At 30.6% G+C, this 22087-nt stretch overlaps 3 protein-coding genes and 1 long non-coding RNA gene across 6 annotated transcripts; 2 read left to right on the forward strand and 2 right to left on the reverse strand.

Annotated features, from left to right (window-relative positions):
• Positions 1-2002: 2002 nt before the first annotated feature.
• On the forward strand, positions 2003-5579 carry LOC107931510 (protein Dr1 homolog). The gene is made up of 6 exons (XM_016863419.2): positions 2003-2411; positions 2528-2591; positions 3710-3799; positions 4358-4452; positions 5027-5095; positions 5235-5579. The coding sequence occupies exons 2-6, from the start codon at positions 2537-2539 to the stop codon at positions 5394-5396; spliced, it is 471 nt and encodes a 156-aa protein (XP_016718908.1). The 5' UTR covers positions 2003-2411; positions 2528-2536; the 3' UTR covers positions 5397-5579.
• Positions 5580-7662: 2083 nt separating this feature from the next.
• Positions 7663-11882, reverse strand: LOC107931490 (probable serine/threonine-protein kinase WNK3). 3 transcript variants are annotated; one of them, XM_016863390.2, is made up of 8 exons: positions 11501-11882; positions 11276-11313; positions 10775-11002; positions 10456-10679; positions 10198-10355; positions 9223-9406; positions 9035-9145; positions 7663-8915 (listed from the first exon to the last, which is right to left on the reverse strand). In XM_016863390.2, exons 1-8 carry the CDS (start codon positions 11585-11587, stop codon positions 8080-8082), a joined length of 1866 nt encoding a protein of 621 aa, XP_016718879.1. In that variant the 5' UTR covers positions 11588-11882; the 3' UTR covers positions 7663-8079. The 3 variants fall into 3 exon arrangements, with proteins under 3 accessions (XP_016718879.1, XP_016718881.1, XP_016718880.1); XM_016863392.2 differs by lacking the exon at positions 11276-11313 and having other exon boundaries at positions 10775-10996; XM_016863391.2 differs by lacking the exon at positions 11276-11313.
• Positions 11883-13746: 1864 nt separating this feature from the next.
• LOC107931412 (uncharacterized) lies at positions 13747-14205 on the forward strand. Its single transcript, XM_016863291.1, has one exon. The coding sequence runs from the start codon at positions 13747-13749 to the stop codon at positions 14203-14205; it is 459 nt and encodes a 152-aa protein (XP_016718780.1).
• A 3442-nt stretch (positions 14206-17647) lies between these two features.
• LOC107931439 (uncharacterized) lies at positions 17648-18461 on the reverse strand. The gene is made up of 3 exons (XR_001693227.2): positions 18157-18461; positions 18003-18049; positions 17648-17932 (listed from the first exon to the last, which is right to left on the reverse strand). It is a non-coding gene; the product is annotated as an uncharacterized lncRNA (long non-coding RNA).
• Between the last annotated feature and the right edge of the window lie 3626 nt (positions 18462-22087).

Here is a 22087-nt window from a genome sequence, read left to right on the forward strand (position 1 = left end):
TATCTAAATTCACCACGTAGAGGAACCAAGCATTTTCATGTGCCTCTATTCGCCAATAGTCGCCGCCTTCATACTTGCTCACACAGCTGAGCAACGGAAGCGACCGCCACCATCGGTTTAGCCAAGCAACTCGGACTTTCTTCACCGGCCAAAATAACAAACACCTCGTCTGATGCCGGCATATCAGAATCTTCTAATTTATTCATATTCGGCTGATACATTGGTCTTTCCGAGTGGTTGCTCGGTGTTGGATTCGATTCGGGCTGAAGTTTGGAGCACAACAACTTTAACAACAACATCGTCATTAACGAAATTACGAAAAACAGCCCACTGTACAGGCATGCCTTACCTGTGCTCCAATGCAAATTTTCAGGCTCGTTTGAAGATGGAGAAGACATTGAAAATTTGAAAACCCCTCATTTGTTTCAGCCTGGGTTTATATATGTGTGTGTATATATATAAGCCATGAATGCGTTAATTGATGGAATTGTTTGAAGTTAAAAAAGGCATGCAAAAGCATCTTTGCTTGGTCAAATATGGGTATTCCAACTATTGTCCTTAGTGCAATCTAGTCCTCATCACTGTAAATTGTTGTTAGTAAATTATTCGAGGTCAATTAAATAAAAATTTATTTAATTTGATAATTATCAGGTTAAGCTTTAGTTCTAACAACTAGAGCTATTGATTAAGTAGAACTCAAGAATAGTAATACTCGATTTGAACGACTCGTGAGCCTAATCAATATTTTCATTTTAATATATTTTTATATTATGAAATTACATTTTTACTCTTGCTATATAAAAACCTAAAATAAAGATGAGCTTAATCGAACTCAAGTTCAATATTAAATATGAAAATTGATAAATAAATTTAATCAAGCTTGAACTCAAATAACTAAATTATATTTTGAATCAAATTCCTTGATGGAAATTAATCTCAACTATAAAAATACTTCTCATTCACTTAGAGGCGATTCTAGGGGGCTGGCATTGGCTCCGGTCCCCTAAAATGAAAAATTGCCGTTTAGGCATCTAATTTTTTTTTAAAATTTTAATTTAGTAAAGGTAAAATTATACTTTGACCCTTTCTAAAATTATAAAAATTTGATTTAATCCTTTAAAAATTATAAAGATATACACTATAAAAATTAAAATTTCATGGCCCTAAACAATTATTTTGGCTTCCCCTGCATTCACTCTTTAAAAAAACCACTCATTCAAATATTTTTTTTATTGTAAAATATAATTAAAAAAACGATAGGGTGCGTTTCATTTCGGGCTCAACATGAAAGGTAAAATATCAAAAATTGGCAATATTTGAATACAGAATACAACAAATTATACAAACGCCACGTAAATTCATCTGCAATCATCATCATCTCATATTTGCCTAGATTTGTTAATAAATTATATCTGAATTTAATTATAAAAATATGTTTTTACTGATAAATTAGATCCAATTTAAACTCAAACATAAATTTTTAAAAATCCAACCACAACTCAACATGATTCATAAATTTGTCTAAATAATTTATATTAATTTTTTTTTGGTTAAGTCAAACTAGATCACAATTCGATTTAAAAAATTTTCAAACTCACATCCAATTTTAAATTATCCAACTCAATGACCTATTTCACTTATAACTTTTAAAATAAATTACACTTAAGATTATTAAATTATTAGTAAAATTACATTTTAGTCACTCAATTTTAAAAAATCACAAATCTCTTAACTTTTGAATAGTTCAATGATTTAAATGAATTTTTTTAAAAATTTTAATAAATTTTTTATAACTTTTTAAAATTAATTGATCAAAATGTAAATTTATTAATAGTTTATGACCTGCGGTGTAGTTTACCCTTTTTATAATTAAAATTAGAAGAACCCCTTTATCTAAACTTTCTCCCGAACTGGACGGATCATCCGACCCGACATTTCGTCGAACACTTTTATTAACAAAGTTTTATTTTCTTCATGGATCAAAAACAAATAATGAAAAAAAATGAAAAATAGAAAAAAAACTTAAAAAAATTAAAGAGAGAGTTAAAGCCATTATCACTCACGCGCTATAAAACGGATTTTTGAAACACGCAACCAGCCCTCATATCCACTTTTTGCGCGAATATTTGGAGGCTCCTAAATTTAGCGCGTGGACATCCCGCGCACCCACTGAATGTTCGTTTTTTATTTTATTTTATTTTTTAATTGTTTTTCTTTTTTGCCCTAATCGACTGCGATCGAGAGGTTCCTCTCTTTATCGTGAAGCCCCTTGCCTTTATCTGATAACTCAATAAATCAACCATGTCCTTCCCCCTGATCTCCCACTCAACTCGGATCACGACTCCCTCGACTCGTTTAGCGTTTTTCTTTCAATAGGTATACCCGCCTCGACGTCTTAGCTCAGTAACTCGGTGAGTTAATTCCATCCTCCTCTTATCCTCTCGATTTCCTCCCTTTCACGTTTTAGATCTGTTTGTCTTCTGTTTGATTTTGATTTTTTTTTTAATTCTAATTTTTTGTTTTGAAGAATTAAACGATGGAGCCGATGGATATCGTAGGGAAGTCGAAGGAGGACGCTTCGCTTCCCAAAGGTAATTTTTAATATTTTATATTTTCTGTTTATCTGCTTTCTCGTGGTAATTTTCATCTTATTTGTTTGCTTTTAATTATTGGTGATTTTGATTATGTTTAATTTTTTTCCCTGAAAATTTTCTCTTTCTCGTTTATTTCGGTTTTATTGTGTTGTAAAATTTCTTTAATTTAAGACTTGAATTTGCTAGTGTTTCTTTTGTCTACCATGACAATTAGCTAAGAATAATTTAAATTATCCAGTTTGTTACTTAATTTAGGGTTTTGGATTGTCTATGCCAACTTATGCTTTGAATAATAGTAAGTAAGTGAATGAGTTGCTATTAAAAGTTAATTAGGGTTCTTCTGAGTAAGCTACCAAAGGGTGAAAGCTTGAAGAAACTTTAATTTGATGAGGTTAGGAAGTGTGATGAGATGGATTTAAGAACATACGTATCTTTCATGATAAGAAGATAAATTTGTGTTCAAACCTAATCTTGTCTTTGACTAGCTCTCGGTTGTGAGAGTTTGGAGCTTTTTCAGAGGAGCTGATCTTTTAGCTTAGTATGACAAAGATGTTTAAAAATGATGTTGGTTATTATATGTATTTCTGTGTATATTATACATATTTTTGTTTTCAAACTCCAAGGGAGGTTCTTGCCTAGAGCTTCTGTTAGAGGGATTGCGTAGCGTTGGTTGAGGACTGTGATGTATTTGAGGATGGGTCATAAATCTTGTATGAGAAAAGAGTTTATTTCTAATTTGCTAAGAGCATTATTAATTGACAAAGGTTGCAAGTTTTTGGATAATTATACCTCGTACTGGTTTATGTCTTTGCTTTCCCTGGTAAACTCTTTTACATGGCGAAATGGAGTTTATGAGGCTGTAATATTTTTAAACACTTTACATGGTTCACTTTTGTTGCAATTTGTGATTCTATTTTTCCTTTACATTTTGTTGTAAAAAGAGAATGAGGTTGTCAAACTTTTGTGTAAAAATAATTGAAATCCTTCTTTGTGCACATGCAAATTATAGTAATCGTATGTGCCTGTTCAGGGATTTGCATCTGAGCATTATGGTTTAGTTTGGATTTGTTTTATTGCTTTATGATGCTAATTATATATATTTTTCCTTTTTTCAGCAACTATGACCAAAATTATAAAGGAAATGTTACCGCCAGATGTACGCGTTGCAAGAGATACTCAAGATCTTTTGATTGAGTGCTGTGTAGGTTAGATCATAAGTTCAATCTTTCTTTCTTCCTTTCTAATCTGCATCTATTTACTGTAACACATTTTTCCTTGGTTTCTACCACCAAATTTCTCAGTTTTTGACTTTTGTATTAGTGATCACTACCAGCGCTATGCATTTGCATGTTAGTGTAAAGTTACTTGGTAAATATTAGTGCCTACAGACATGTGACGACTGATGGGAGCATTCTTCTCCTAGGAAATATTTATTTACAATAGTAATTGACAAGTTGAATCATTGTCAATATCTTTTCTCTTGTAAGCACAGGAAGTGTGTGTCCCCTAGAAGTACTTGACCTAACCATACTGTGGGTGCAACTTGCAGATAGTCTCATGTGGTTATACTCGGTATTTGCTGTGTCATTGATGGTTTGGGTGGAAAAAAAAAACTTTTCCTTGTCAAAATCATGTTTGGCAAATTTATCCACCATCGATATTATTTTTACATTGTTGGGTGTCTACTGTCCCAAACTATAGTCTAATTGGTAGTATTAGTTTCGTATTTGTTGGAACTGATTAAAACTTCAATCCCCTGGCAGAGTTTATCAATCTCATTTCATCAGAATCCAATGAAGTTTGTAACAGAGAGGAGAAGCGGACTATAGCACCCGAGCATGTACTCAAGGCTCTAGAGGTTTCTCTGTCACAAACCTATTTTCACATTTTAATTTGGTTTCTTTTATGTGTGTAATTTTATTGTCTACTTCTTGTTGCCTTGTTAGGGTTTAAAAAAGTAATGTCTTGAATAGGATCTTTGCAGTATGGTTCAGCAGTAATTTTATGCTTGTAAGCACCTAAGCTTGCTTTCGGTATTAAGTAAAAACAGATAGAATTTTGAAATTGTTTATACCATAAAATTTCCAGCTATCAAGGGTCTAAAAGGGATATTTCTGTGTTTATATTAAGCTATGCCTTGACTACCCCTTGCTTGTTCAGACAGAGACTTAACTGTTGAATATGTTCTGCATATGTACTTTTTCTCAGCACCATGTGAAGTCAGGTAGCTTTAAGCAGGAATTGCTTAACTTTGTCGGTTGAATTGGTTCACACTGGAGATTTCCAGTGATCATCGAAATTGGTCTGTTACCATTGTGCAGTTTACTGCTTTTAAATTTCTGATCATACCGAGTTTTGAGTTCTAAGAACGCAAAAAGGGTTTTAGTAATATAATTGTTACTAAAACTTTATGTGTGCACATAATTTGTCAGGTTCTTGGGTTTGGAGAATACATTGAGGAGGTCTACGCTGCTTATGAGCAACACAAGATCGAGACCATGGTAATTATTTTGTCTTCTTTAAGCCTGGCCTCAATTTATCTCTGCCCTTCGTGTTAGTGTAGGCATATAATTTCTTTCCTTGTTATTGACCAAGAAGTTGGCAATCTTAACTGATGGTATTTCTTGAAATACATTTCAGCATGACTCTTTGAAAGGAGGCAAATGGAGCAACGGAGCAGAGATGACTGAAGAAGAAGCGGCAGCTGAGCAGCAGAGGATGTTTGCTGAAGCACGAGCAAGAATGAATGGTGGGGCTGTTGTCCCGAAGCAACCTGAATCTGACCCAAGTTTAGAGAGCTAACCATTTAGGCTTATTTTTCTTTCACAATAGGTAAAGCATCCTTGATTCTTCCATTAGTGCTTCTTCTAAAGTTCTAATCTTCGTATATTATGTACAAAAATGGAAAAAAAATGCATTGGCCCATGTGGATATCTGTGAATGCTGTCTATAACTTAATGCAATTAGCAAGAGTTTGTTCGTTTCTATCCGTCGAAAGTACGTAACGAATGGTGACTGAGTTATATCTGGTTTGGTAGTTTTTAATATTTTAAATAATTACTCGCAAAAAATGGTATCAGAAAATATTTAAAATTTGATGCAAAATGTAAATATCAAATTTGATATAAATATATGGATTATTAAATTAAAAGTTAGATTGAATTTTGTTTCATTTATTTAATGGGCAAATTAGTCTTTGTGTCTTTAATCAAAGAGCAAATTGATTTTTTCTGCATGTCAAAATGAGTTATGTATGATATGTCAAAATTTTAACATACAGATCACTTTTCTTTTTGATATATGGTTAATTTGTTACTTTTTTAAGTAGATTAGATTAAATCAAATATGATAATATGAAATGTCAATGGATTAAGATTTGACTATCCAAATTCATTATTGTTAAGTTTTAAATTAATTATAGAAATATTAAACAAAATATTAATTTTTTATTTAATTATATGGTTATTTGACTTTTGAAATTTGTCAAGCAGAAAGATAAAAGTCGTGGATATGAAATGCCACCTTTTTTAAACTTACATAAAATGTATACCAAATGTTGGAGTGTGTTTCAAAACCCAAAAATATAATGTTATTTTAAATATCATATATGAATAAAACATAAAAACAAACGTTTTGATTCAACAACCTTAATAATCAAAATGAACCCTAATATTCCATTTAAAAAGCTACCCAAAAGCTGATATATATAATAAAGGGTATCAAAAGAGTTGCACAACGTCCTCAACAGTACCAGTTTTCACCATCATCTGGCATATCAGTGGCGGTGCTGTTCTGGGATTCTGGCGGAACCACCGCCGTATCCAGCACCTTGATGATAATCTTCTGGCAGTGCCCGGTTGCGCAACTGAATAGATAAAATAAACCGGGTCGGTTCAATTTGAAGGCTGTGTCACCATTTTTGAAGAACTGAGGTTGCCAGGTCTCGCACTTTTCGTACTCTTCTTTCGTTACCACTAATACCGAATCTTTCTTATACTTGAAATCTTTATATCATATATATAACAATTGAAAATTACATTATTATTTTAGCTCATAAATTTATATATGAAACATCAGTGGCCCAACATTTTTGAATTAAAAAAATTATTATTATGCCCTCCAAGTTTTTGAAAAACTTTCATAATGTCTTTTAATTTATTTGAAAATTTTAATTAAGTTCTATTTTTTTTAAAAATTAATTAATCTCAAAATTTTTAATTACTCAGTTTTTTGGAAAAATATCTCATTAAATTCATAAAATTTTTGAAAATTTTAGTTAGATCCTTCTAAAACTTAGTCACAAGATCCACTACTATGCATGATACAAATTAAATATTTTTTTATACAAGATTTCAACTCAAAGTTAAACTGAAAATTTCAATTCTTAAATTCGAATAATTCAAGCTTAAAAGCCACGTAAACTCAAACTGACTTGAAATGAATATATTCAAAAGTTTTAAAATCTAAACTGGACGTATCCACGTGGATTGGATCCAATACCCATGACATGTTAGTGGGGGTGGTTGTGGATATTATAGATATTATTGGGTTGGGTTCGAATGTTAACCACCGAAGAATCTAAACTGTAAAATAATGATAATGTTGGAAAAAATAACACATTTGATGACATTTTTAAAATGGAAGATCCAATAAAAAATAGGCTTCTACCTGAAAAAAAGAACATGTTTCTATTATTTATTGCAATTATTTTTTAAAGCTCCACTGGTATAAAAACAAGTAGAGAATAAATACATTAATTAAATGTAAAATCTAATCAATATAATGTAAAGTTAATGAAGAATAAGAGAAAGATCAACGCAAACTTTTATATTTTGACATAATGAAAAATGGAAGAATATATATCAAAATCTACATAAAATAAATTATTCTTTAAGTTTGTATTTGAAGAATAAATAAGACATGTGACGTTCCACTAGTGGAGATAAAAATTCGTATCAAATAATTACCCAATATATAATACATTATTTTCCTTTCATATATGTATATAATACCTCAGGAACGATGATTAATACGAGCACGATATGAATATACGAACTATCGAGTCCAATGAAAAACAATAACCTCTATACAAAGCTTTTGAAGAAAACTATAGAATCGTATGTACACGTATATATGCTCCCATGGAAGTTATTTAATGAAATATCAAACCAAAAGAGCCTCTAAAAAAGGGGCAAAAGTCATTACTTACAAGAACAAAAACTTACCTGAATAGCTACTATGCAATGTTCTTCAACCTTTTCCTTTAAGCCGAAATTGGTTTCCATTTTCACGAATACAATCTATCTACTTAGCAAGCATGTCCCGAGATAAGATCTTGAAGGACCCTGTTTCTTGTCTCGCCACTAAATAGCCATTTATCCGATGCTCAACATAGCCGGAGACTATAATCAAACTGCAATGTTGGAGAGACTAGAAGTAAATTCCGATTCCGTGTAGGAGTCTATAGGGTATGTCGGATGAGCGGTTAGTGGTTTGTTGCATCTTGGATATCATATTTGGGAATCTTAAGCTTACACGTAGCCAAAACCTTTTCAAGGATTTCCGGAGGAAGTTCACTCAGAAGGTCAGATATGGTTAACTGGTGCTTATTCTTCAGCTCATCTAACTCTAGTTGCTGCTTTACTAACAAGGACTCGAGATTTTCGGTTATTACCTTCACTTTTGATTCAGTGTCCTTTAATTGCTTACAGTTCTCTTTTGATGAATGTGTTCCGTTATTGTCATGAAGGTTGTTCTTCCCGGACACACTCGATTGCATGTCGGCAGGTCGGTTTTCGTCTTTACCGAGGCCATCATCATCACCTCTGCCACTGTGATGTGTGACCTCATTTGCCACTCGATCAAGTGAAGTACCCCTGTTTATGTTAGCTCCGCCTTCATAACAATCATGAGATTGCTCATAATGTTCAGCCCAGTTATCAGGAGACCGTACATTTGAGAACCCAAACCTGGACAGAGAGAATCCACCAGCCGCAATGGGTGAGTCAGACCAGTATCTTCGACCTGATGGCAATCTCTCTAGTGAAAGACGACCTGGAGATGAGGTTGGTTCATGAGCCATCAGAGATCCATCACCCTTACTTTCAGAGATATCGGAATATGCAATTTCTCCAATACTATTGCTAGGACTTTCTCGGGAAATCCAATCAGGAATGTGGGATTGGATTTTAGATTCAATCATTGTGGCAATTGTCAGAACATCTTGATCTGTTAAGTCCAACTCCTCAACCATTTCACTAGCAACAGCAATTGCTGTATCGGCTTCGATATCAAATGGGAAGTGGATGTTGCGAACTTGACCTAGGATCATGTTGAAGCTTTCCAATTTTCAATAAGAAAAAACAATTAAGAATGCAAATGGATTAAATATTTTCCAGTGGTGGAAGGAAAGAATTATGAAGAACAAGGGAGAGAGAGACCTGTTGAATCTGCTATCCTTAGTTTCAGAAATATCGTGTTAAGGTCTTTCATCTGACCTTGCACTCTAACGTCTAGACTCGTCTCAGATTGAAGATCCTCGGTGGTGCTCTCTGCATTTATCATGTGAATATGTGAGGGCCGAAATACTGAAAAGCCTTCAAGCTCAAAAAAAGCTCCTCAATTCTACCTGAAGTTTTGGGATTAAGTCGTAAAGAACGACCTACACTGTCATTTTCCTCAACAGGTTGGAGAAATGGGTCCCGTAAAAGTTCCTTAGCAGACAACCGTTCAGAAGCTTTAGCTATACATTTTTCAATAAATAACTTTACTCCAGGATCAGTCACTTTTGCCAACGATGCAGGCTTTATTCCCTGCCCAAGGAAAAGAACCATGAGAATTGAAAAGCAATGTGTTGCATTTTGCATAAGCATAGTGCATGGAAACAGCTACATCACCTAAAATTTCAAGCACTGACATTGATTCAACATAGCAAACTTCGATAAACCGAATTCAGTTAAATCTCTATAGTGGGACATACGGATTTTACAAACCTAACAGCCACGTTACTTGGGACATGGGATGACTGTATAAATGTCAGATGCAAATATGCACCCAACATGGATATGCTAAAAAAAATTCAAGTTTTTTCCACATATTTAGACAACCATACCTGAATATGTGTCGAATATGGGTGTTGGACAAGGGTACTTCAGAGGAAATGAAAAGTCGGAACAACATAACCAAACAATGTTTTAATATTTGGATAATGTAGCAAAAGCCAACATTAGGCTAGAAAATTCCAATAAATAGGAACGGGGGCTATAGTGGTTCTGTAATAAAGAACAAAAACATACTGATACAACCCCTCTGCCCTTGAGGACTTATCCGAGAGGAGGTGATCACGTGACAAGGAGGAAGTAATTGTACAACTTCTTTGCTTATAAACACGAGACTGAACTTCCTTTTTGGAAAATGACAAACCGGTACTCTAAGGAAATCGACATTTTCCAGGAACCTGTTATTACATTATGCCTAAACTTCAGCAAGGAACAATGTTCTCAAGAACTATAATCAATCAACATAAGGTGATAAGCAAGGCACAGAGTAAAGAAGTAGCCGATCCATAACTATTTAAAACAGGGAAAGATCATGAACGCCTTACCGATGTCACCTTCTTGAATATTTGAGCAGCATTAGCACATTCAACGTATGGATACTCAAATGTCACTAACTCCAGCAAACACATGCCAAAAGCGTAAATATCTACAAGCTCGTTGTATTCCTCCTCATAGAGTTCGGGTGCCATAAACTCTGGTGTACCTATATTGAATTAACAATTGCTTTATTATTTTGTTGTATTTAAATATGTAATGGTTCCAAACATTGTAGAATTTGAAGTTATTAAGGACAGGAACCGCACCAATAACACTATGTGCTGCACGAGCCTGGCGAAGAATAGCAGCCAACCCTAGATCCCCGATCTTCACCTCACCTTGGTTGCCATTCACGAAGATGTTATCACATTTCAGATCCCGGTGAATCACCGGGGGGTCATGACCGTGAAGATAAAGAAGACCCTCTAAGATCTGCCTAGACCATTTCTTCAATGCCCTCAAATCAACATGCTTATGCTTCTTCCTATACCTACATGATCAAACATAAAAACTTCCGATAATATCATAACGAAACACTCAAAACACACACACACACACAGAGAATTCAGATATAAAAAAACTTACTGCCGCAGTGTTCCCGAAGTAAAAATCTCCGTGATGAAGTTGATATGTTCATTTTTAGTATCAACCCACGAATTGTAAAACTTAATTATATTCTTGTGCTTCAATGTTTTAAGCAAATGAACTTCAGAATATAAACGCTCCAAATCTTCTGAATTTCGCAATAAATCGGTAATCTTAGCCTGATTCCATGCCACTTCTATACCTTCCAGTTCATCAAATGCTCTGTATCTAAATTCCCACAACTTGATCAAGGATTCAACAAATGCTTCATGCACATAAATTAAGCCTATAAATACATTCAAATACAAACTAAAACAACCAAAGAAATATATTATATTCAAGTCCATTAAATGCTCTATATCTAAATTTTCAAGGACTCAACAAAAGCCTTATAAATTAGGCATCTATATGCATTTATACACAAACTAAAACAACTAGGGAAACATACATGCATTTTATATATGTGTGTGTATATATATATGTATGTACGAAAAAAGATACACTTTTTTGAAAGCTCCTCTTCCTAAAACCTCATTGTACTGCAAAATAACCAATCAAAAAGCAACCCATTGATCGTAACATTAAATAAGATGAACCCAAATGCCAATTAACATCAAATATAGAATTAAAACAAACTTTGTTCCGAATTAGAAAAGCTTTTTATTTGAATCAAAACGATAAATTCAAACCAAAAATTGAAAATGGATTAGTGAAAAAGAACTTTACCCGACCATAACGACCCGTTGGATCAATCTCGACGAACTCAGCATCGGGATCATCTTGTTCTTGATCGGACATTGTATCCTGCACCATTCTTTGTCCTTTTTTTTTTTCAAATCACTAATAAAAACAAGATCAAAAGGGGATCAAAGTTCAGGTAAAATTTTCCAAATTTTCTTACAAAATCCAAGCTATTTGAAAAAAAAAAGCCCAAGTGGTAATTTCAAAGAAAAAAATTTAAATTTCTGGAATGAAATGGAAATGAAATGAAGATCGGAGAAGGTATCGTTTCGTCAAAGAGAAGCTCGGGGCATTAGGAAACCGGCTGTGACTGAATGACTATTGAGGAAATTAATTAAAAAATCTATTTTTTTCAAGTTTTATTAAAATTATCTGTTTTTTATTTTAATTAGAAGTAAATTATGGAGATATATTTTTTATTTTTCATGAATTGTTGCCGAAATAATTGGAGATTTATTTTTGGAAAATGGCGAAAAAAAAGAGAAAAAATAATTAAAGAAATTTCCAGAAAAGACAAAATTTGAGAGCACATGCGAACTGTGATCCCACAGATTTAATGTCAATTTTCCACTTAGAGTCTGCCATCTCATCATGCATCCCGCCGGCGGCAGTAGCGCCTTCGGTATTTTTGGGTTAATATATCATATCGCACTAATATTCAATTTGATATCAGAGTTTTTTATTTTTAATTTGATATTTGAATTTGATTTTTATGTTCAAATTTGTATCCATATCAAAATCACTTCATGCTGTTAAATGAATGTTTAGCATGTATGCTCTAACTACTTAATTGAGATAAAAAATCCATATATTAAATTAAACATTAAAATTGAACTCAAATACTTAATTGAAATTAAAAAAAAATCAAGTTTGAAATTGAAAAAACTCGTTCAGTGAAGTAGACATGAAAGGCAAACTTAATTGGAAAATACCATAGTGCGACAAGTGGTAAGTCTCATTGCTTGACACATTAGTATTAATATTTTCATCTATTTTTGAATTAATTTAATCACAATAAATAATATTTGTATCAAGTTTAAACTTGACTTTATTCTTATTCAAGTCCGGTTTAATTTGAAATATAGGTTTAGAATTTTACCAAATTCATTCATATTTTTTAATATTTTTTGAAAAAAATAATATTATTTTTAAATTTAATATTAAATATTTTTTATTTATTAAAACTTTTTGTCAGAATTTATTTAAAAAATTATATAAACAACTAAACATTTTTTTAATGTTTACGATATAGTATTATAGATTATTATAGATTTAATTTTTATATCTTATAAATTATATAACATATAAAAATAACATATAATATAATATAATGTATTACAAATATAGATAATAAATAATGCTTAATTCTTTTACTTAGGCCTATTTTTTAGGTTTAATATTTTACCCAAATTGACTCAATTTTCAAGTGGACCTTCGAGCTTAGACAAATAAGATAATCCATGAATAATCTAATTCGAATTTGTTTGAACTAACACTTTGTGGATGGAAACAACGTTATTAAAGAACAGAATAAACATATATATATACAAATATAGATAAATGCATACAAATCAATTTTCTAGTTATTTAATTCATTTGAAGAGTACATTACATGCTTAAATCCTCTCTAATTTGTAATTTTCAAAATCCTGACATATATTTGTTCAAATTAATACTTAATGAGCAAAAACCTCAGTATTGAAGTACATAAATAGATAGATGGTAAAAGTATCACTGAGACATTTGTATTAGAAGTCAGATTACATTTTGTCCTCTCAATTTAAAAAATGAACAAATTATTCCATGTGCATCAGATCAAAGAGCTCATCCTGTTAAAAATTTCATCAATTCCTACTATTAAAAACATATTTGGACGCTAGCACGAAGTACACCTAATTGTTTGATATTTTTATTAGTCACACCAACTTTTACTAATAAAAATTGATGATTTTTCAACAGAATATTAGTTTAATCTTTGATCTAACCGTCATAAACAATTTACCCATTCTTTCATGCAAATGAGATGAATTATAAATAATTCTAGATATTATATCAAACAGAATAAATACATAAAAAAATCTATATTGAGATTGTTCAAAATAAAAATACTAATTTTTTATTACATTTTTTGTCACATCAAACTTTGTAACACTTCAAACGTCCGGTAACATTCCAATAACTAAAATGTTACAAATTTATAAGGTAATCAAATCGTAATAAATTAAACGTCAATGACAAAATGTAGTCATGCCGGTGAGGTTCCCGAGAAAATACTCGACATTTTGGAGAAGATCGGGCACATCGACAGCAACCAAGAGCTCCCGATTCCCAATTCCATGAAGAAAGCTTACTGCGGCGTCGCACTGGATTGCACCGCCAAGTACTTGGCCGGAGATCCAAACACGTACGCCAAGTACTTGGAAGCTGTGGACAGGATTTGGAGGGGCCGGATTCAAGATCTGGAAAAATCCAAGGCGTCCGATTTGGTTTGCGAGCAACTGAGAAACCGTCGATTACAAGTGGAAGCTGCTGCCACCGGGGACAAGGAAGTTATCCGCTGTTTAACTGAAATGAATACACGAGGTAGAGCTATACTTAGCCTCAAGCATTATCTACTCGAAGCGTTTGGGTCGATGAAGTCGCCGGTCCTTGAAGAAGCATGCTTGAAGCTTGGGAAGTACTCTAAATAGTTTCACTATGTATGCAGTATTGCTAAATCTAGTTCTAGCTATCATTTTAGAATCATATGTGATTTTCTAATATAAACCTATGGAAAATGCTATGGTATTGGACTGCACTTTGTCCTCTATGTATGCGGTATGGTTAAATCTGCTAGTTCTAGCTATCATTTTGGAATCATATATGATTTTGTATATAAACCTATATATAGTAAATGCTATGGTATTCACTTAGTCAGCTATGTATGCAGTATGGTTAAATCTAGTTCTAGCTATCATTTTGGAATCATTGATGATTGTGTTTATAAACCTATGGGAAATGCTATGATATTGGATTGCTCTTAGTCCTCATTTAAGCTTTTAAGTCAATATTAGAAATTTAAAGTGCATGATAATTAACCCAGAAATAGGAATCTTGAAGCAACTAGCTAGGAAATAATTTTCAGATAGGTTTATGGAAATTACCAGAAGGGCCAAACTTTAAGGCTATCAAATTGTACCAGAGTGGCGATGAGATCTAAATAGGAGGTCGAAACATATGGTAGTTGCCCTCGTTAAGGGTGACAGTCTTAATGGCTGCGTATTCAAAGAGGACAATATCGATTTGACGAAGAAAAATTGAATGGTGTTAGAGTTGCGAAGAAACCTCCTATTCATAGGAGATAGGAGGTTTTGGGTTGGAAACTTCATGAAAACACACATTTAAGTGAGGATGGCCCATAGCATCCAAAGAGGACAATGCTGATTTGTGTAATGATGGATTTCATCTACATAGAATTATCAGATAGGGTTTATAGAAATTTTAATTAATGTTGACGGGTCTCTTGGAAGTGCACCGTTCTGGGTCTGTTGTGCCTGATGAAGCCTCCCTGTGACCTTGGCGGCCTCCTTCCACACCTGGAGGGTCCTTTGTTCACACTTGGTGGCCATCGTCAGCACATAGGTGTGCTTGTCTCGCATCTTTGGGTGCATTACTTATGAGTGAACCTTTTCTCCACCACTTGATCTAGCAATGCCTTCTTTAATAGGGGAGCTCCACACTCGGTTTCTCGAATGGTCGCTTTGCCTATTTTGTGAGCAGCTCCTTTTTGGTTGGGGCCTCGACTCCATGTGGTCTACCCTTGGCTTCTTGTGATCGGAGTTGTTGCCTTGATCGGTGGAACTCTAACTCTCGATCTCATGTTGTCAAGCTGCCTCCACTCCTTCAGTTGCACTCCGAAAGGGTTGAACCTCTTGCCACAAGGTTTAACATTCCCCTTGGTGCGCTATCGGTCTCAACCTCAAATGCAACTCAACCTTAGAACTCTTGACTTCATAATGCCTAATACCCTTGGCTCGAATCATGTTTAGCCTCCCCACTTGAGGCTCTTCTTGCTCGCTACGTACCTTCGAATTCACTCTTCCAAAGATTTTACGATCGTTGATAACTTAGTTCTAGTGGGGCACTAGAGGGTCCATCGTCCAAGCAGCAACTTAGGTTCCTCGCCTAGATTAGTCTAAAGCATTAATCATAAGGTTTTACTCGGACACTTGAGATTTTTTTTCTTGAAACAGCAAATGAAATTTAGTTACGTAATTGTAATAAGTTAGGAACGAAACAGAAGCTGTGAAATGAAAACATAACTAATATTGGGAAGGATCTAGTATTTCCTAGCTATAACTTCTATAATTTTGTAAGAATTTTTACAATAATTTATTGAAAATATTACAGTGTCATAACAAATTTAATCATTTTAAGTAACATTAAATCTCCGAAAATAAATCTCCCAAATTCAGTAAGTTCATAACATATCTAAAAAATTCTAGTGGGTTCGTCTATACAGCAGAAGAAAAAGGTAGTTATATATATAAAAACCCAAGGCAATATAATTATTAACAGTACCTTAAAAATCAACAAATAATTGGGGAAGAACTCTTTCTAAATGAATTGCTTCAATCTTAGTACCACCTGCTGCTTCAGCAATCGTAGCAGCTCGTTGTACAGTCTCTGTTTTCAAATATATATATATTTTAAAATAAAATCTAATTTAGATTCTCAAATAAACTCTAAATTTTGAAAAAGAAAAAACCTGTAATGAAAATTCGAAGAAGTTCGCAGCTCAGCTTTAGAGCATTCGGATTAGCTGCAATTAGATTTATATTTGTTTTATCAATTTCGAATTTTTATGATATAGGAAATTATCTCATCGAACTTTTGTCTAATTATTACATGAATATTGAAAACATGTGACTTCGTTAATGTTGTGATTGGCTACACTTATATAATCGCTTCACTTTTGTTTACCAAACAATTTTAATTTAATAGTGTAAAAATATGTTGTAATCTAAATATGGGGTTATGGGATAAAACTTGAATTAGATTACCTGATCAAACTAGTAATCTATTTAGTCGGAAAGGTGGATATGGAATGTTGAACAATCAAAAACAGCTTCAACGAAAAAAAGAAACAATTTTCTATATATTTTTTATCTCGAATTGTAATTGTAAATAATTAAGGGGATTTAAAACTCTTAATTTTGCATAAAAGATTATAACATTAAATCACATATAAATTTTTATTAACACTGTTTTAATTATTTAAGTTTAAAGTAAGGCTGAGATGATAAAATGATATCTAAACTATACTTACTTTCTCAATTTCATGATATATGTTCGGTTCAGTCGGGTTTTTTAGATTTTTCGAATCATTCACATAATTTGATTCGGTTCTTGATTTTTTTAAATGAATTTTTTTAGACTCATTTTGAACAAATAAACTTTGTTTTGTGGATTTTGAGTATTATTTAACAAAATTTCAAAACTTTTTTCATAAATATATATATTCTTTAAAAAAATTAAAAACTTTTAAATTATTTTCACTATTTTTAATATAAAATATTTATTTTTATATCATAAAAAAACTAAAATTATTTATATATTAAATAAAAAAATTTCAACTTGCATTTTTATAAATTGTCCAAACATCTTACTTCGGATCAATTTTTTTATTCAACCATCAATTTAGCACTTTTTTTTTTCATGGTACTCAAAACCTTTACCCCCACCTTCATCTAATTAACTATTGTCAATGATAACACTTTGCTCGTTGATAGAGCATTGACCAATTAACCTCCACCAATTTTTAATTTGATTTTTTTTGAATTTTTTGAAATATATATTCGAATTATTTATATTTTATATGCTTTTTATTTTACATAATTAATCAATTATAAAAAAATAGAATTTTTAGAACGGAATTGTATATAATTTTATTTTTTTATTTATATATCATTCAAATTTTATATAATCAATATATTATCATAAAATAAAATTTCATATTGCAACCAAAAAAGATTCATTAATATTCTTTTTGAATTTGTATTTATTTTTATTTAAATTTTATAAAAAAATACTTGTATATATTTGGAATTGTTTTACGTAACAAGATTTGTGTGATTTTTGTGCCATGCGAAAGTTTTTGATTGGTTATAATTTTTTTAAGAAATGTAATGCCGAAAATATAGTTTAAGTATATTTTTATAGAAAACATAGTTTAGGTATTAATTTATTATAACCCTTTAAATATATGTAAAAAATAAAATAATAGTTTCAGAAAATGGCGCCAATCGAAGCAAGCATTTATCGTCACCATTTTCTTTTAAATTCTCATGTGAATTTTATGAGATGTATCGGATTATTTTGGATCTGGAATAAATTATAGAATGTGGGTCGAATCTTCTTAGATGTTCCAGCTCCAATCTACAATAAAAAATTTGAAATTCTTAGTGAAAAAGATATAGAAATCTGAAAGAAAAAAAGATGTAGGCACCTCGGAATCCATGGCGTCGGTGTTTTGAATTCCAGTTACTTCACGCTCTGCAAATTTAAATACCAAAATCCTTTTGTTTTTAAGTTTCGAATTGGTGATAAAATGGAAATTAAAAGGTGAAAAAATGGTGAGATCGATAGAGTCGCGAAGAAACCTCGAGCTTTTCTGATCCAAATCTGCTTGAAAATGGCTCTAATCAAATCCTTAAAAAGAAAACAAAAAGGATATATAATGTCAAGAAAATTTATTCAAATAAGAAAAAAGAAAAAATAATGTGGAAATTGATAGAAGAAGAAAAGATTGGATTTTCTGGTTCAAAAATTGGAGTTTCGTTGTCATTAATGGCGGAATCGATTTGAATTTGTTCCTCGATTTTGCATTTTCGTCGTCTTCTCTCCATTTGAATTGGCTACGGTTAGCTCAAATTGATGGTTTTCAATAATTTTAAAAAGATATAAGAAGGGAAGACGAGAACCGCCATAGCTTATAGCTTAGTGGTAGAGCGTAACTCTTGTAAATAAAAGGCCCGTAGGTTGAGTCTGCGTAGAAAATAGTTCCGAAAAGTTTCGGCTTTTTCTTTGGTTCTCAAAAAAAGAGTTAATTTCTAGTTTCACATCTTAATTTAATTTTAATTTTCAAATTGGTACTCAAACCAATGAACATTATGTGGTCCAATAAATGTTTAACATGTGCTCTAGTAAAAACAAATATAGGTACTAAACTGGGATAAAAGAAGTTAAGGTACCAATTTGAATATTACAACTAAATTTAAGTACTTAATTGAAACAAAAGAAAACTAAAGTATTAAATTGAAAAAAAACACATGTATCAATGTCAACGTTAAAATCAGACACCAAATTAGTGTATTAACCCAAGGAAAAAAAATCTTTTTGGTTGAAATTGTAAAGATTTTGATTAGAAATTTCATCCGTGTTTCAAAGGTTCATGTTAGTATATTTTTAGAGTTGAGTTTAAATTAATGTTTTTTTTAATGATAATATTAAAATAAAAAATTATTTAATAATTTCGGTTTATTAAATGATAATCGGTAAAAAGTATTGTTGAAATTACTAAGAATTGGATTATATTTTGTCCCTTCAATTCAAAAAATGAATAAAATAGTTAATGTAAGATATCAAAGAATAAACAACTCGTTCTATTAAAATTCCCAACAATTTCTAGTGTTAACAATTAGTCCCTATACGTTAAAATGAGGTACACATGGTACGCCAAGTGTAGCTGTTTGATTATTTAATTAGTCAAACCAGTAGAAATAGATGAAATTTTTAACAGAAATAACCGATTTGCTATTTGATTTAATGTACAATCATTAGTTTACTATTTTTTTAGTAAAACAAACAAAATACAATTTGACTACTAATATAAGGACATTCATAATACTTTTACTAAAATAGCCTAATTTTAAAGTACAAATAACTTGTTTATACCTATCATAAAATGCTTTGAATTGGACTTCAAGAACCCGAAAACAAATCGAAGTTACTTATATGAACAACATCTATATTAATATTTTCAATTATTCATTATATTCATACTATAATAATAATGTGTATGATTGAGTTCAATTTCATAGGTGACAACTTAATTGACGAAAAGACAACAAAACTAAGATATTTATGCACTTTTACTCTTTTTTTTTATTTACTATCTTTAAAATATTATTATTATTTTAATAACTTATATTTATATATAAACCACTCATGCCTCGTCAAAAAACTATAACTACTTATGTACATAATTACAACTTCCCTATTTTTTAAATATATTTATTTACTTAAAATATCAAGCATAACAACAATTTGCAAAACTTAAAATCTATTTTTAAAATAAGCATTATGAGGATTTTTTTATATTTTTATATATTTATACAAAATTTATAAAAAAAAATTATTCCTAAACCAAAATCTAAAAGAAATTCAAAAAAAAAGAGTCGAATTTGAACCTAATACATCAATTATTATTTTTAAAAAAATCATTATTTATATAAAATTTTAATAAATATATTTATACATAAAAAAATCACCTTAAATTATTGGATATGAATTAATATCTTCAATTTTATTTTTCATCTTTCCCTTTTTAGACATCTGTGATCTTTAATTCATTCTGGTATACCTTATTTCATCTGTTAACAATAAAAGCAATAAATAATGTTTCTTCCGTAATAATTTGTAGCTATACCGCAATTAATTAAATCATTAAATTTAACATAAATTTTTTAAATTCAACAATAAATTATTTCACCTACACCAACTTAAAATCAATTGTGTATAAAATAAATAAATAAATACCCTTATAGAAACCTCCGTACGCCACAAATAATTAGATCAAACCTCATTAATCTTTCTTACCAAGTTCTGGTTGTTTGATTTAATAAGTGATTAATGATGCATATTTAAAATAAAGTAATTAATGAATTGTTAAAAGAAAAGTAATTAATGATATCTGATTTAGTATTTTGTGTATTTATATCATGTATATGATATTTTTCGTATTACAATAATATTTAAGATAATATGTGGTGGCGAAATTACAGGCTGCTAGGGCTTCGACATCCTTTAAAATAATTTTTTTTCATATGAACCCTTTAAAATTTTTAAAATTTAAAATTAGTAAAATTAAAATTACACTTTGACTTCCTTAAAATATAAAAAATTAATTTAATCATTTAAAATTTATAAAGATATAGTCTATTAAGATGGTGAAATTGTATTTTTTCTATCATAAAAATTACAATTTAATTTCAGTTTCTCCTAAAAGAATTTTTTTAATTTCACCCATAATAATATGTTAATAAAATGCTTTATATATATTTATCTTTTATATGTTCAAAAATTGATTTTGTGTTTATGATATATTTTGTTGAAAATTTTAATATGTCCTCTTCAAATTTTTGAAGATTTTAATTATCTCTTTTTTTAATTAAGTTTATTTTTTCAAATTTTTCTTTAATCTCATCAAATGTATTAATTAGAAACTGTTTTTTTAAGAATCTCATTAAATTCTTAAATTTTTTCTAAAAATTTTAGTTAGATGTCAAAAAATTTAGCTTCAAAATCCTAAAAATATTTTTTTGAACAATTATAAAAATAAAATCCAAAATAATTTAAAATACAACAATAAGAAGAATAACAAAAAACCAAACAAAATTCAAAATAAAATCAAGGACAAATGTAAAAGGGGGCAAGAGGGGCCTTGGCTTCTAAAAATGGATAATTGTAATTTTTCCACTTATAAATTATTAAATTATAAATTTATACATAATAAAATTACCATAACCCTTTATACATATTTTAAAATTTTAAATTAATATATAATAAAATTATATTTTATCCCTTTAAAAATTTATAATTCAATTCTAAAATTTTAAAATTCTTTTCTAAATACCCCTAAATGAAGTAAGGATACACGTATCACAGTTGTACAGTATAAAGCTTTCGCCTGAACAAACAAGAGCGAGCTTACATTTATTGAATCACCGCCGTGCCCGTAAATAAACTTTGAGTTGACATTAAAAATATATTAAAATTTTTTCCATAAAAAAATAAAAATAAAAATAAATAAAATGGCTTCAACCGGAAATCATATAGCCACGTGTAATAAAAATGGGACAACCTGGGTGAACCCAGTTCTTTAATTTAGAAAAATGTTAGTTTTTGCATCTTTTGTCCTTCTATTTTTCCTCTATTTCATTTAAGGACTTGATAGACTTTGTCAATTTTGTCAATAATTTTTTTCTTGTTTAAAAAAAACTTGAAAAATAACTTTTAGAGTTTTTAATGTAAAAATATATTTATAATTTAATTTGAACAGATTCTTTTATTATGTCTATAATCAAAGGATAAGTTGATTCTAAAAATTTAATTAACTTTTATTTAACTCTGTAGACAAAAACAATATTCGAAACAATGTTATTATGTTTTTTTTAAAACAGAGATCCTAAAGGCTAAATCTCAAAATAAATTTAAATTCAAAATAATATAAAAGAGTTCCTAAATAAGGGCATAGTTGAAAATTTCATTGACAATACGAGGACTCAATAGCAAACACAATAAAAAAAGTCA

This window comes from Gossypium hirsutum, chromosome D09, assembly GCF_007990345.1.
Source record: "Gossypium hirsutum isolate 1008001.06 chromosome D09, Gossypium_hirsutum_v2.1, whole genome shotgun sequence".
Lineage (NCBI taxonomy): Eukaryota > Viridiplantae > Streptophyta > Magnoliopsida > Malvales > Malvaceae > Gossypium > Gossypium hirsutum.

Bases quoted from the DNA above. Each gene is read 5' to 3' on its own strand.
- LOC107931510 (XM_016863419.2), top strand. From the start codon at position 2,537: ATGGAGCCGATGGATATCGTAGGGAAGTCGAAGGAGGACGCTTCGCTT. The intron at 3,800-4,357 runs GTTAGATCATAA...ATCCCCTGGCAG, and splicing joins TTTGATTGAGTGCTGTGTAG to AGTTTATCAATCTCATTTCA. The intron at 4,453-5,026 runs GTTTCTCTGTCA...ATAATTTGTCAG, and splicing joins ATGTACTCAAGGCTCTAGAG to GTTCTTGGGTTTGGAGAATA.
- LOC107931490 (XM_016863390.2), bottom strand. From the start codon at position 11,587: ATGGTGCAGGATACAATGTCCGATCAAGAACAAGATGATCCCGATGCT. The intron at 10,680-10,774 runs GTAAGTTTTTTT...TTGATCATGTAG, and splicing joins ACTTCGGGAACACTGCGGCA to GTATAGGAAGAAGCATAAGC. The intron at 8,916-9,034 runs GTCTCTCTCTCC...ACATGATCCTAG, and splicing joins AAGGATAGCAGATTCAACAG to GTCAAGTTCGCAACATCCAC.
- LOC107931412 (XM_016863291.1), top strand. From the start codon at position 13,747: ATGACAAAATGTAGTCATGCCGGTGAGGTTCCCGAGAAAATACTCGAC.